This window comes from Doryrhamphus excisus, chromosome 9, assembly GCF_030265055.1.
Source record: "Doryrhamphus excisus isolate RoL2022-K1 chromosome 9, RoL_Dexc_1.0, whole genome shotgun sequence".
Taxonomy (NCBI): domain Eukaryota; kingdom Metazoa; phylum Chordata; class Actinopteri; order Syngnathiformes; family Syngnathidae; genus Doryrhamphus; species Doryrhamphus excisus.
Window position 1 is genome coordinate 14,749,515 of NC_080474.1, and position 14,514 is coordinate 14,764,028.

General features: G+C 38.3%; 1 protein-coding gene across 2 annotated transcripts in view; it reads right to left on the reverse strand.

The window, feature by feature from the left end:
• Positions 1-1,117: 1,117 nt before the first annotated feature.
• Positions 1,118-14,514, reverse strand: part of dachd (dachshund d) — a 140,641-nt gene continuing 127,244 nt past the window's right edge. For both annotated transcript variants that reach the window (XM_058083047.1, XM_058083046.1), the window contains exons 7-11: positions 8,085-8,230; positions 7,640-7,787; positions 7,380-7,523; positions 6,491-6,559; positions 1,118-2,018 (exon numbers count right to left, since the gene is read on the reverse strand). In XM_058083047.1, coding sequence (XP_057939030.1) covers positions 1,981-2,018; positions 6,491-6,559; positions 7,380-7,523; positions 7,640-7,787; positions 8,085-8,230 — 545 coding nt within the window. In that variant the 3' untranslated portion in view covers positions 1,118-1,980. The remainder of the gene's footprint in view (positions 2,019-6,490; positions 6,560-7,379; positions 7,524-7,639; positions 7,788-8,084; positions 8,231-14,514) is intronic.

Sequence of the window (14,514 nt, forward strand, 5' to 3'; positions counted from 1 at the left end):
TGATATCAGTTATCAGTGGGAGGACGCCCACTCTGAACCGAACCCCCAAAAAGTCACCCAACTCCGTGTCTACAAAAAAGGAAAGCTCTTCTTCATCTGATTGGAATACATAGGCTCAAATGAGTTTGAGTTGCTCCACCAGAAGAAGAAGAAGAACAAGAAGAAGGCGACGCCACCCTCTAACTGACCCCCATGTCACACACCTTCCCACACATCTGTTGACATGGCAGGCACATTTCTCAAATAGGAACTAATTCACTCAAAAGCATTCCATTCCACCCCGCCGAGACCCAAAGCTACCCACTTCCAAAAACCCCATACGGGTCTCACAGGAAGCTCTTCTTCATCTTCTTTATCCGCGGACGTCCACCCCTACACCGAGCCCCCTCAAAAACCGTTTTGTTCACAAGTCTCTGAACATGGGAGACTCTTTTCTGATTGGAATACATAATGTATATTCAAAGCCGGTTGGTGACACTTCACAGAGGTTGTTGCCCTCGAACCGAGCCCCGCAAGGCACTCCACTCCCCAAAAAAACTTCCACACACAAGTCTGTGAACATGAGAGGCTCTTCTTCACCTAAAGAGGTACATACGCCCCAAACTGATTTTGAAACACTCCAACTCCAAGCTCTCCTCCCCATGTCTGTCAACATAGGATTTTTTTTTTATTCTTTTGATTGTAAACTGTGCTGAAAAGTGATCCGAGTCACTGCATAAAGAATACCGCCCTCTGACAGAACCCCCAAAGCCACCCACCTCCAAAACCCACCAAAATGATGTGACCATAATAGGATCTTCAAAGGATTTGAACACATACAGTATGCTTTAAAGTGTTTTGAAACACTCCGTAAAGGATCCTCTACACGTCTGTGATGTGACAACTGGACATCCACCCTCAAAGAACCCCCTAAAATCAGTCTCAGTGAAAGGACTGACATCAGGTTATGTCTATAAGAATATACACAAGTTTAAATGTCTTTGAAGTGAAGGAACATGTAAAATAGTTCATTTTTTTCTGTCCTTTGGGAGCGCTGGAAGACCAGAAAATAAAACTTTCTGGAGAATTTGTTATAGAAATATGACTGATTGATCCTCAAGCTGACATTTTTTTCTTAAAAAAAAAAAATGGTACAGATGTACATGAATGGGATGAGCATGAAATTTCACCTCTGTTACAAAGATTATAATACTAATGAGAGGAAACATCTTCAATTGGATTGTGTTTTGGTTGTTGAGGCGCAAAAAAACAAAAAGACAATGGGCTTTTGTGGAGTAAACCCCTAGCGTTGAGCACAATATAGGATTTATCATTAAATATCATAACTCCAGGACAAACATTTACATCATGCCTGCATGCTTTCTCACCAAAGTGGCTGCTATAGGAAAGAATGATGGCCCAGGGATAGAAGAATTCAAAACACAAACAAAAAACTGTTATAATATAAATGGTTGTGTTGTTTGCCTAATAGCGTCTACTGCATGACCTTATATATGTACACTTAGCAACCCTAGCATTGTTAGCATCCTATGTACAATGAATGCCAGAAAGGAAACTTGATTGTATCGTCATCTAATTTAGAAAACTTTCCACCAGCACATTTTAATTTTTTTTTTTTTTTTGAAAAATTCAATTTGAAATACAAAACAATTCTGGTGCAGATGATCCAAAACATCTTCAGTGCTGTGGTTGGTTGGTTGATGAGTTGGTACCAACCGTCGCTGTGCTCAAAATCTAAGACCCCAAGCTAAAGTCCCGTTGAAAGGAGAAAGACTTCTTGTTATTCTATATTCCGACAAAACCTCCTCCAGCATTTCGCAGCAGCAGTGATGTCTTTTCCGCAACTAAATCACCCTGGAAATGGACTCTGGAGATTCTTCATGGGTTGTCCTTTTATTTTATTTTTCAAAAATCTTCTTTTCTTTTCTTTTAAAATCTCCCGTCTCCATCAGGTTGTTTTTTTTTTAAATATGTTCCCACTCAGTACATCACTGCGGTTTTCAGGAAGAGTCTTCCATCTGCAACAAAGGACACAAAGAAGTTGGAAAATTAGCACCAGTGGTTTAAGTAGATTCGTAGATTTATTGCTTTGCTAAACTATTTAGTTGCCAGGTTCACTTGTTAGCATAATGGGAAAAAATGAATTCTAAAACCTTATGCATGGGCAAGAGATGAGCCACTAACAAAGGTTGAAGAGTTGACGAAAAGTCAATTAAACAATTTCATTTAATTGACAATTTATTCAATATCGGCAGTGGAAAAAAACAACAAAATTATTAAACGTTCGGATGCTTCCAGTATTGTCAACATGCAAGTTTACAGAGGTATTACCGCTACAGCGGTATTTAGGATTTATGCTATTTAACATGTTAGTTAAAAAATAAAGCTAAAGGTGGCATCGGATTACATTTTTTTTCCCCACAAATTCTCAAGAGTGACTTAGCTGATGTTTGGCGGTGCAAATTTTCCGTAATATAATTCTGATCTCCTTTGGCAATGTTTGCGGAAATGTTGCAAGACGACACAGCTAGCTATTTTCGTAGCAGGGCATTTATATCTAAGGTCGGAATGTTATGAGAATAGCCTTGTTGCAAAATCATATAATCTAGAATATAAACTCAGTCCCAGGGAAGTGTTTACAGCAAACTAATTCCTCCGGTATACACAACTCCGCACGAAATTCATAACCATCAGACCAAAAGTCAGAATATTTTAATCGTACGATACGTGACTAGTATAGTATAAAAGTCATAATCCGGTTAAAATGTCTTTGTTGCAAAAACATGGGTTTAATTTTACAAGAACGAAAGATGTAATCTTACAAAGGTAAGGTGGTGTTTTTTGAGTAAAAACTTCAAATTCTTCCAGATAAATTCAGATTATTGTTAGTTGGTTCACACTCAATGTCTGTCTAACATCGTATATTGCAATCAACGGTAGTACATAAGTAGTTAACCTGTTCAAATTTTTCGTGAGTAAATTATGAGCTTGTTTGTGTAAATGTTGAAAGTTTAAATTGAAAAAAGAAAAGGGTAAAGTCCTGACACATTGTTTTACAAAATAGTCTCATTAAAACCTGTTAAAACTTAAATTTTTTTTACATTGAAATTCAAAGTTCATTAAAGAAAATCCATATTTCATAAGATGCTGAATAAAACAAAGGGGAATGTTTTTTGGCCTCTCTCAGCATAAAAATTCCTTTGAAAGATTAATTAATACATGTAAATTATGCAAATTATGCCCGTGCAAATATTTTATGAAGACAATTACGGGATTCATTAATTACAGTCTTTATTTTATTTATTTATTTTGGCTTCAGTGACATTCGTTTATTTCATTTTTCATTTCACTTTTAACTGTTGTGATGTTTAATCTTGCAACAATAAGAAGTTTATCTTGGGGAGTGCAGGGTCGGGTAAAAAGGGACGATAGTAAAGATATTGGCAAAGGGACACCCCCCCAACCCCCCACTACCCCAGCCAGTGAAAAGAGGACGGCTCCCTCTTGGAAGCCATTCAAAAGACAGTAAAAAAGCAATTAATAAACACTGACTGTGTTCATATTGCAGAATTAGAGAAGTGTGACAAAAGACAAATAGAAATAATTACTTTGCTAAATTTACGCCCTCATTATCCTCACCCCTCCATCCCGACCACCACCCTCCCTCAATCCCTCAGCAAGGAAAATATACCAACACATTTCTTTCTTTATTTCTTTATTTTCTTTGCCCGTGTAATTCATCAACATCACTTTTTGCCATTGGAGGTTAATTATACAGCCAGGCTGGCACAGGAGAGAGGCGTGTGGCAGACAAACGCTTCTCTAATTGAACAAAAAAACATAACAAAAAAAAAAAAAAAATAGCAGCCTGCATTCTTGTTTTATTTATTTATTTTTATTTATTTTTAATTATTTGCGGCACTCGCTCCTCCAAGGTGGTGAGGCAAACACTTTTTTTATGCCATTGACTCAATGAGGGACTGAGTGAAAATAAACAAAAACAAATTTTGAATTCTTAATTTTCATTTTCTACCGCTTATCCTCACAAGGGTCGCGGAGGGTGCTGGAGCCTATCCCAGCTGTCTTTGGGTGAGAGGCGAGGTACACCCTGAACTGGTCGCCAGCCAATCACAGGGCACATATAGACAAACAACCATTCACACTCACATTCATACCTATTCATACCTGTGGGAGGAAACCGGAGTACTCGGAGAAAACCCACGCATTCACAGGGAGAACATGCAAACTCCACACAGAAATGAACGAGGGTGGAATTGAACTCGGGTCGACTAGCTGTGAGGCCTGCACACTAACCACTTGCCCACCGTGCAGCCATTCTTAATTTTAGGAGCCAAAAAATATGTAATCTTAGGAAAAAGAAACCCATCATTTTATAAGAATAAAGTCACATTTTTTCCACATAATATGTAATCTTGAGAAAATATTTTTTTTCTGTGAAAATGATATTTTTTTAAATATACGAATGTGGTTTGACATAAGACGCTAAGATGGGTATTAATATCTTTGGCACCTTTGCATTCAAATGACAACGAGTGAGTTGTTTATTTCAGGGCATTAAACACTCAGTGAATGACATTTAATCAACAGACATCTCTTTTCCCGAACATTACATTAAGACAGTTTAGAGGTTAACTTTCTGCTTTGGCATGCAAAGATGAATAATTTGCACTTTCAGCGTCAAATTACGATAAAGGTGCCCCCCCCCCGCCATTTCCCCACGCTCGATAAGGGTTGAGGCGTTTTAATGTGAGACGGCGTCGGCGTGATAATTGAAGATATTCCACCTTTAGCGAGGTGTCTTGTATCTGGGTAAACACAGATAGCAGACGGCCTACTGAGGTTATCACCGGTGCGCCCTTCCCCAAACACGCCGCCGCCCCTCGCCACGGCCCCCAAGGCAAACAAACAAACAAAGCATTAAAAATGCACAAGGCTGATTCATAAAATGGATTGATTTGGCCTTTTTATTGCTACCAAAGGGGAGATTGAGATGCTTTTGTTGCTTTTATGACTCATTAGTATTTGCTGAGCGGTAAACAAAACAACAAAAAGGCGTCTGCCTTGGCAAAAGCTTACACTCGCATTTTGATGACACTCGGGAAAAATATTGTTTGCCTTGTCGGAGTTGAAAAGGTTACGTGTTTGTAAAATTGTGACAACAAAACTAGCGTAACTTCTTTACGCAAAAAGACATCCCTCTCAGTACTGGGCATTTTTAATGATTTTGACTGATTTTTCAGGGGACACAGAATATTGTATTCCATTCCAAATTTCCATTCTATGTGTAACCTCCTGTATGCTACACAGCTCCATGCTTGCTATGGAGTGCTGGATTATATGGGAAAGATGCATAGCCAGCGCTTCTAAAATGCACTACTGCCACCTTATGGCCTTTTTTACAATTTAAAACTGGACCAAACATAATCTCTTCTATTGTGCAGTTTCATCATCACCTCCTTTTTCCTCGTAAAAGACGTATAAATACATCTTTGGGATGGGGCGTTCGGGTTGCAAAAAATGTATTCACATGGTTAGTCATTTCACGAGCTAGTTAGCAATCCATTTCCACATACATTTTAAAATTTTCATTTACTTAGCTATGTAGCGGTTGGATTGCAGTTACTTAGCTAGCATGGCATTTATGGTTACCTTTTGGATTGGATTGTTATTTGTTAATTAGTTAGCTAAATGTCAAGTTCCAGGTACTGTCACAAATTAGATAGCGATCCTACTCGGTAATTTAAGGTTAGTTAATTTTTCCTCTAACTTAGATAGTTAGTCAGTTTTCAACATACATGTATAGATTTCCATTTGAAAACTAGGACACTGTCACACTGACACCCGGCAATGAGATATTTAAATTACGGTCTAAAAAAAAAAGCGACCCAAAAATTATTCCAAAAGATATTTCATAATATAGGGTAAAATGTTGTGAATTTGAATAGCCATTAAGCACGATCCCCCCCAAATATCCTTAAAATACAGCAAACTTCAACTCGACTAGAATCAGAAGATTAACTGTGTCTATTTTTGCTTTTTCTTTGGCTTTTTGGCATTCAAAAAGAACATAAAATAGGACAACAGGATGTTTAGATGCCTTATAGTAAGCTATGGCGACTCCAAAATCAGGAAAAAGCTGAAAGAAACAAACAAACTATTAAGCTAGCTAGCTAGTTAGCAGTTTTATATATTGAACTTTTTGGATTGTTACTAGCAATACATTTCCATACGACATTGTAGATTATTATAACCTTTTTAAGTTATCATTGAAGACACCAGCGCCACTCGTTTTTTCCCTCACTATCAAGTGGAACAATGAAAGAATATCATCTGTAAAGAAAAAGCTATGATCTTGACCCAGTACGGTGGCCCAGATGGTGAGCAGTGATGGCACACAACCACCACTCACTGTGTGTGTGTGTGTTCTAGAAAAAAGAATAGATTTATAGTCTCATGTGAGGCCGTGTACCTTGTATTGTCCTTTCAGCATCTGTTCTTCCACTGCTGCGCTCGCTCTCCATCTCAGGGGTCAGAGAGTCTGTGGGAGAAAAGAGATCAGCGCCGTTAAACATCCACTCGACGTCGCAATGTCAGCCTGCAGGTGAGGGTGAGTGCAGAAATGCAATACTTTATACACTTTCAAATAAGCCGCTTGGAACGCTTCTTTTTAGTGCACTAGACTCTCATGTATTAATGCTGGCATAGGTGCTACTTATGATTGGTGTTTGCATTATTGAATTGAAATTAGAACAAAAAAGGTAAGTAGATATTTTCAGTGTTTCCCATATATTCAATTATTTGTGGTGACTCGTGTATTTAGTATTGTGTAGTATAGTACTAGTACTATCAGTATTTAGTATTGATTTAGTAGTATTTAGTGAGGATTCAGACGCCTCCAAAATATTTGAAAGTTTTCCAATAATGCAATGTCAGCTTGGGGTCCTCCGGTTCCCTCTGGTGGACAGAGGCAGCATTGCAGCACCATCCACCAATTCTATGCTTGTTGTCATCAAATTAAATGCTTTGCTCAGATGCAATGCATTATGGGAAACGTTGTTTTCAATTTTAAACTTGTATTGGTACTTTTTGTATATTTATTAGGTTGGCCTTTTGAGTGTTAGGTTGCTGTGTGATGAGTTTACTGTAACATGACAGCTTGATTTTTATAGTTTGACCTATAAGGCGAGCCTTGCAGCAAAATACATAATGAATAAAGTAACCTAAAATAAAACAAATATAAATAAATTATGAACAAAATAAATATATATTCCATCAATACAATTACATTCAATTCAACAGAATAAAAATGAAATGAAATTATATTTTTTAATATGCAGATCTTTAAGATATTTGCTGACCGTTGAGCGACCGCATGCTATCGGCGGGTGATGGCTGCTTGAGAGTCTGCTCCGCCTGCTCTCTCCTCTTGGATTCGTATTCCAGAGCTTCTTGGAGTTTCCTCTTGGCCTTCTTCTCCTTCTTCAGGCGCTTCTGGATGATCGCTAAAAATGCAAAGAGAATGAGTACATAAATTCTTGGACATATACTGTAAGCGAAGCTCAGAGAAGGGAACTTATTTGTCAAGGATGAAGTGCCATTGTTGTCTTTTTTTAGTCACCTCTGTTCTTCTGCTCCATGGCCAGCTGCTTCTCCAGAGTCTCACGAAGTTCTCGCTCTCGAAACAGCTCCATTTTCAGCTCAGTCTTCTCCAGCTGGACCTGCTTCTCCTGAGCCCGCGCGTTGTCGATGGCTACCTTCAGCAGGCCCTGCAAACACAATCATGCGTTAGTTCTCCTGTATTTACTTCTCTGTTGGAAGGGATTTTATCTGGGAGGAGACTGAGGGCAGAGACTGTGCAGTAGAATACTGCAGTATCCACAGCTAAGGCACAACATCAGGGTTTACTAATGTTAGCATGTGTCCTCCATATCTATAAGGAAAAAAATAATACTGCAGTGTCCAGAAGTAAGGCACAGAAACCGGGTAAGTTAATATATCCGTAAATGTCATCCAAGTGGAGACTGAGGGCAGCAAGAAAACAGATTACTTTTTCTAATAATTACCTGTATGTTGGTTAGGAGAGTCTCTATTGACGAAAGCCCGTCAGGAAAGAGGAATGGCGAGGGGAAGCCGGGAGGGAGAGTCTGTCCGGCCAGCGACAACCGCTCGTAGCTATCTCTCGCTGTCGGCGTGCACATTGGGTTATCATCTGCGGAAAAAAAACACAAAAGGGCAAAAATTAATTCAAACTTAAAAGAACAAAGTTTTTTTTGTTTTGACTATTAACAGTGGTTCTTTTCACACTTGTATGACTCATTTAGGAAGACCCATTGTTTTTAAAATAAATAGTGGTTAACTTCTTTTTACACTTAAATTATATCTGAGGCAAACATTCAACATAAATCCCGTTCACATTAAGCTTAATCGTTAAAATTAAGATTTGGTGTCGTTTTTTTTTTTTTACATCTAGTTCAACTTGGATGATCATTAAAAATGTGAAAATGTTAAGTTTTATGGTGGCCATAGTTTGACTCGGGAACAGATTATTTCCTATGGGAACAATTGTTTTCCAAATCTTCCACTGTACTAATTAAAATGCATTTATGAACAAATGAGACTTAATATAGCCTTTATATAACTTTCCCTACAGTGTTCCGGGGGGTGGGGTGGGGGTGGGGGTGGGGGGTTAAAAACACCATTAATCTGTACATAAATCCCAGCTCCCCCTCCATTTAAGAGATGTCATGAGTACAACAAAAATCACAAACAGGCCCATCGCCGTCCGATCTCCAGAGAGACTTCCTTTGTGCTTGCACGCACACGAGGTGTCTGTCAAATCTAAGATGACATCATCCTCCATTCATAGCTCGGAGCAGGGCAACAACCCCTGCCATCTGCCGTCCAGCCTCAGAGGATGGATGGATGGACGAAGAGGAGAGGAGGGGAAGGGAAAGACAACACACTGATTGGACATGTTGGTGTTTGTCCAATTTCAAGGAGATGGTTTACTGCAAGGATCTCCACAGGAAGTTAATGTGAAATTGCTCAGGAATACATATATTCATTAATACGTAAATAGTAAAATAAAATAATAGTAATAGTAAAATATTATTATCATTATATTTACATATTATATTTTTAGCCATTATTGGTACCATAGTTGGTAATAAATAAATCTTCACTAAATTACTAACAAAAGTTATTAATTATTATTAAGAAGTGTTAATAGTAGTATACAACATTTTACATTTTTAACCACTACATAAAAAATAAATATATGAATACAATTTATAATTGTTATTATTACAAATTGCCAAATGTTATGATCATTATTGTTATTTATTTATTCCAGGCACAACAGATGGAAATTAGCCTTTGGACATATTCATTCATTATTTATATTTGACATAAAGTACATGTTCATTAATATGTGTTCATTAATATGTACGGTTCCTACTTGAAAGAAAATAAATACATTAAAAATGTCAAATTATTTTGACTAAGAATGATGATCATATTAATCATAACGATTGACAGTTAAGCAGAGATAATGAATTGTTGAATAATCGCTGCTTTAAGTAATTGAGGCAAAAATGAATGCACTACTTGGCTACAACCAGCAGAGGCGCTGTTGATTCAATGTCAAAGAGTTTGCTGTCAAAATAAGGATAACCTGACATCAGTGATGGGAAGTTTCGCTACATCCATGCAGGCCAGTATTATTAACTGCTCAATATGATGCTGGCATGGAAATAGGAGTTCAGCACAGTCATATCAGCACTGCCACTAGTTAATGTTTTATGGAAGCCTGGCTGGCAGAGGGCACCATCACGTTGTGTGTTTGGATGGCGAGAGAAATGGTGCACAAACACACCCCCATCCTCCTCGTACCCCCCCACCCCTCACCCCAACCTGCTCACCATCAATATTCAACCGATGCCAGCCAAGTGGCGGGAACAGCTGGTGCTACATTAATTAGTTTAAAGTATTTATTTCGCCCATCCTCACAGCAGATTGAGCAAAAACATTGGAGATTATTTCAAGCATCTGCAAAATGCCCTGGAAACATGTCGAGTGCCAAAAGAAAAAAAAATACGGGAGTGTTAGGATTCACAGTTTAGGCTAGTAATTTATTGGATTTTTGTTTTGCCAACTTTCCACCTGAGAAGACGGTAAAGGTCCATAGAGAGAGTAAACAACCTTTATGGTTTTATTTGAGGTGGAAGAAGTTCACTGTGTGATTAATTACAATGGATGGATGCCAAATGGACTAAAGTGTGGTGAGTATTTGATTTTACAGGAATGATGAAGTATCCATTATTAGGAAGCCACCACTGGAGCAACATTGAGGTGATAAAAAACCCCCCACAGCGCATTGGAGAGTGAATATTTGTGCATAATACCTATGCTTTTACTTTTCTGACAAAGACAAAACAGGGGCGGTGTTATTAAACCCTATGAGTCTGATTGACTTGAAATTTCTCACACTACTCTAAAGTAACTTTAGGGTGAGTAGCTGAGAAGCACATATGTATGGTTGAAAAACATGGCCGCCATCAAGCGCATGTATGTATTTGTGCTGTCTAAGTAGCTGTCTAAGTGGTGGTGCTGATACTCAACTGCATGAGTGGGATTGAAAATATGGAAATATGGGACATTATATTATTTAAAAAATAATATACTGTTACAAATCCCACAGTTTTTGCATGCATATGTTGTTTATTCCACCCTCGGCCATCTCTGCGTGGAATTTGCATGTTCTCCCCGTGCATGCGTGGGTTTTGGGACTCCAAATTGTCCAAAGGTAATGAATGTGAGTGTGAATGGTTGTTTGTCTATATGTGCCCTGTGATTGGCTGACGACCAGCACAGCTGGGATAGGCTCCAGCACCCTCTGCGACCCTCGTGGGGAAAAGCGGTAGAAAATGAATGAATGAATGTTGTTTATTGCGAGCTGCAACCTGTCCCACTTTGTTCAACGGTACTTGAACGCACCATTGTGCATGTGGTAACTGAGATGAATAAACTGTATTTTTCACGTTATCTTTCACCTCAGACTCTGGTAATATGTGGGAATGCAGAAATCTACGTTTTGATGACGTTATTAAGTGCTAATGTGCATATTTGTTGCTGCACACACATCAAACATTGACATAATAATCTTTTCTGTAATAATTTTTAAATAAGTACAGCAAACCTGAGTCTTGCAATGCCGGTGCATATCTCTACAACTGAGAGATATATGTATATAAAGATTTATGGCTGATTCTTATCAATGTAGAAGTCTCCTACTATCAAACTGGATGTCCAATTGCACTGATTTATCCTTCACAACCCTAGTTAAAAGTAGTTATTAGCTCAGCCGACACTATCCAGTCATTCAGAGTCGTGTTTAAGAATATTTAGCCATTGGCTGCTACATCTGACCTTTAAAAAATGTACCGCTTTTTAATCTCATTGAGAAGAAAATGAAAGTAGATCACGGTTATATTGTTTTAATAAACTGAGTGTCCCTATAAACATTAACCATAGAACAAGAACTGGAACTTTGTGAATATTAAGAGCACACGGAGATAACAGAAGGCTTCATTACTTCCGGTAATATGTGTAAAAGGCACTGAAAGAAAGCAAAGGAGTTTTTGCTTTAAGAATGTGGCGGCAGGGAGAGGGAGAGAGAATCAAGACACAGTGAAGTGGTTATTAATGGAAAGGCACGGCCATAGGGCAGTTGAGATTTAATGACATCCAACAAGAAAAATATGAGGGTGTCACTCTCCAAAAAGTCACGCTAAATGTCAACATTTTAAGGTGGCCGCCGCTCAGGTTCTGCCCATGCACGGTAATGTTTTGGAGAGCATTTAGGAACAACACGGCCGAGTGGCCAGCCTGATTCTCCTCTCCCTCCTAAATGGCTTTGTGCAGCCAGCGATTTCATCTCTAAGCGATGGGAATGTCGAGGGAGGGGAGGCAAGGGGGAGGGAAAAAAAAAAACACGCCGTTTGATTTTCACGCTGTGATAAGAGAGCGGAGTGCCAAATGTTACCTGTTAATCGAGCCCAATCCCGACCGCGGGCCCTTGACTTTGTCCCCCAGCAGGGATGAGGCAAAGTCTCATTTTGCTCTCGCCGTGATGAAAAGGAAATTAGCTCCAATGTGATGAGGCTACATTAGTGCTAGTGTGTGTTTAATGAGTGTGTGTTTCATACATCCATCAGCATGTTTGCTCTTTGCCAAACTTTCTCTGCTCGGTGTCCACACCAGGTCCTAATTTAAGCCATACTTTGATCCAAGTAGTGAGTGAAAAAATACAAATACTGGAAGAACAAGAGGATACACTCATGTGGGCCTGTCACGATAATCAATAGATCAATTAATCAATTAATCACATGACAAATAAAAACGCAATAATCAATAAATCAATTAATCACATGACAAATAAAAACACAATAATCAATAAATCAATTAATCAATTAATCACACGACAAATAAAAACACGATAATCAATAAATCAATTAATCGCATGACAAATAAAACACGATAATCAATAAATCAATTCATCGTACAACAAATAAAAACAAACTCGATAATTTTTCCAGTTTCGATAAATGTCTTTGGGCGAGAGGCGGGGTACACCCTGGACTGGTTGCCAGCCAATCACAGGGCACATATAGACAAACAACCATTCACACTCACATTCATACTCCTCACTCCTAGCTGTGAGGTCTAAACACTAACCACTTGACCGTCGTGCAGCCCTAATAATAAAATAAAATAAAATAAAATAAAATAAAATAAAATAAAATAAAATAAAATAAAATAAAATAAAATAAAATAAAATAAAATAAAATAAAATAAAATAAAATAAAATAAAATAAAATAAAATAAAATAAAATAAAATAAAATAAAATAAAATAGTGGGTGGGTGGAGTTGGGGCTGGTAGCAAGTTTATTTTTGTTCAATGTACTATGTTGTTTGTTTAATTTATTTTATTTAAAAGCTCTGGAAAATAATTTGTAGGAGAGTTATCCAGCAAAATTCATTATTGTGACAGGTCTACATGCATGCAGAAAAAATGTATTAAACTTTATTATTTAAATGCCAACCTTATTAGTAATTACATATTTTTGAGCCCCCCACAGTCGTGGGACCTTAGAAATGTCCTGACTTTTCCCATTTATACGGCACCCCTGGCTAATAGCACTCATTATTAATAAAATGAAAAATGTATAATTAATCCATGTGATCGGTATCGGTAGGTTTGAGTCCTGGATGATCGGTATTGGAATCGGCATAATAAAACCCTGATCAGAGCATCCCTTGTCCAGAGTTAAGGCAACAGTTTCCAGTATCTGGTAGTACCTGTTTTGGCAGTGGAAAAGCATTATCAGGAAGTTGAGTTGCTTTGGTTTGCTGGTTAATAAACATGTCTTTTCAAACAAATACTTTTGTTGATACTGTATGTGTTCATTTAGAAAGGTCCACTTAGCCTGAGAGAGCCTTTAAAGTGCACGGACAAGATAAGCAAGATAAGCAAGCCTCATGTTTTTTTTAAGTGCTCCAATTGCATGCAACTACGACTTCTCCTTCCTTCCTTCCTGTGCTTGCATTTGTAGCAGGAGAGAGACAGATGATTCCCCTTGACAAGATTTTTCCAAATCCATTGGCTTTTAAGTGCAGGTGGAATAAACGCTGCGTTAGCCCCTAATGGCCATCCGAGAGGTCATAACTACTCCATTTTGAAGGAGGAAATCAAATGTAATTGTGCAAGTGAGAGCATGCAGTAGTTGGGCATGGCCGTGCTGACAAGCTGCAGATTTTATTTTCTCCTCCTGCTGGGAAGAGCAAAGCTCGCAAGGACAAAAGCATCACCTGTCAATATATCACTTTGACTGGCCCAGCCCAATGTACCTTTGCCCTCGCTCTCCCTTTTCCCGCTTCCTGCTTGTCGCTATTTCAATCTGTTCTTCTGCCTCAGCCATCCACACATCCATCTTCTCTCTTTTTTTTTACTATCCTCCACTTCTTCCTCTCTCTTTCTTTTGTCTGTCTTTTCTCCTCACCTCCCTTCTCTGCTTCAAAATGTCCTGAGGGAGCCAGTTTCAAACACAGGAACCAGAAACATATGGCACATTTTCAACTCCCAAGGTCAATTACAGCTATTTATCCTGAGATTGCGGCTAAATTTCCCAAGGTTTTCCTCTGGCTCTGCCGCAGATTGCAATGTGTGTCTGTCACATTTGGAAAAAAGAAGGACAAAATGAGGCCACTTATTTTCCTTTTTTTGTCTTGCTACGAGTACAACTCTACTTTTATTAGTATTAAATTTGATATTTGAGTTTTTGTAATTGTTAATACTTTAATTTATTTTGACATTTTTTCCCAGTTTTTTGTATTAAACAAGCTTCTGTCATTGTCAGTCGCTGTTCATGCAGTCATTGGTCGGTCTGTGTGTCATGTTATATTTATTGGTCTTGTGTGTACATTGCAAACAC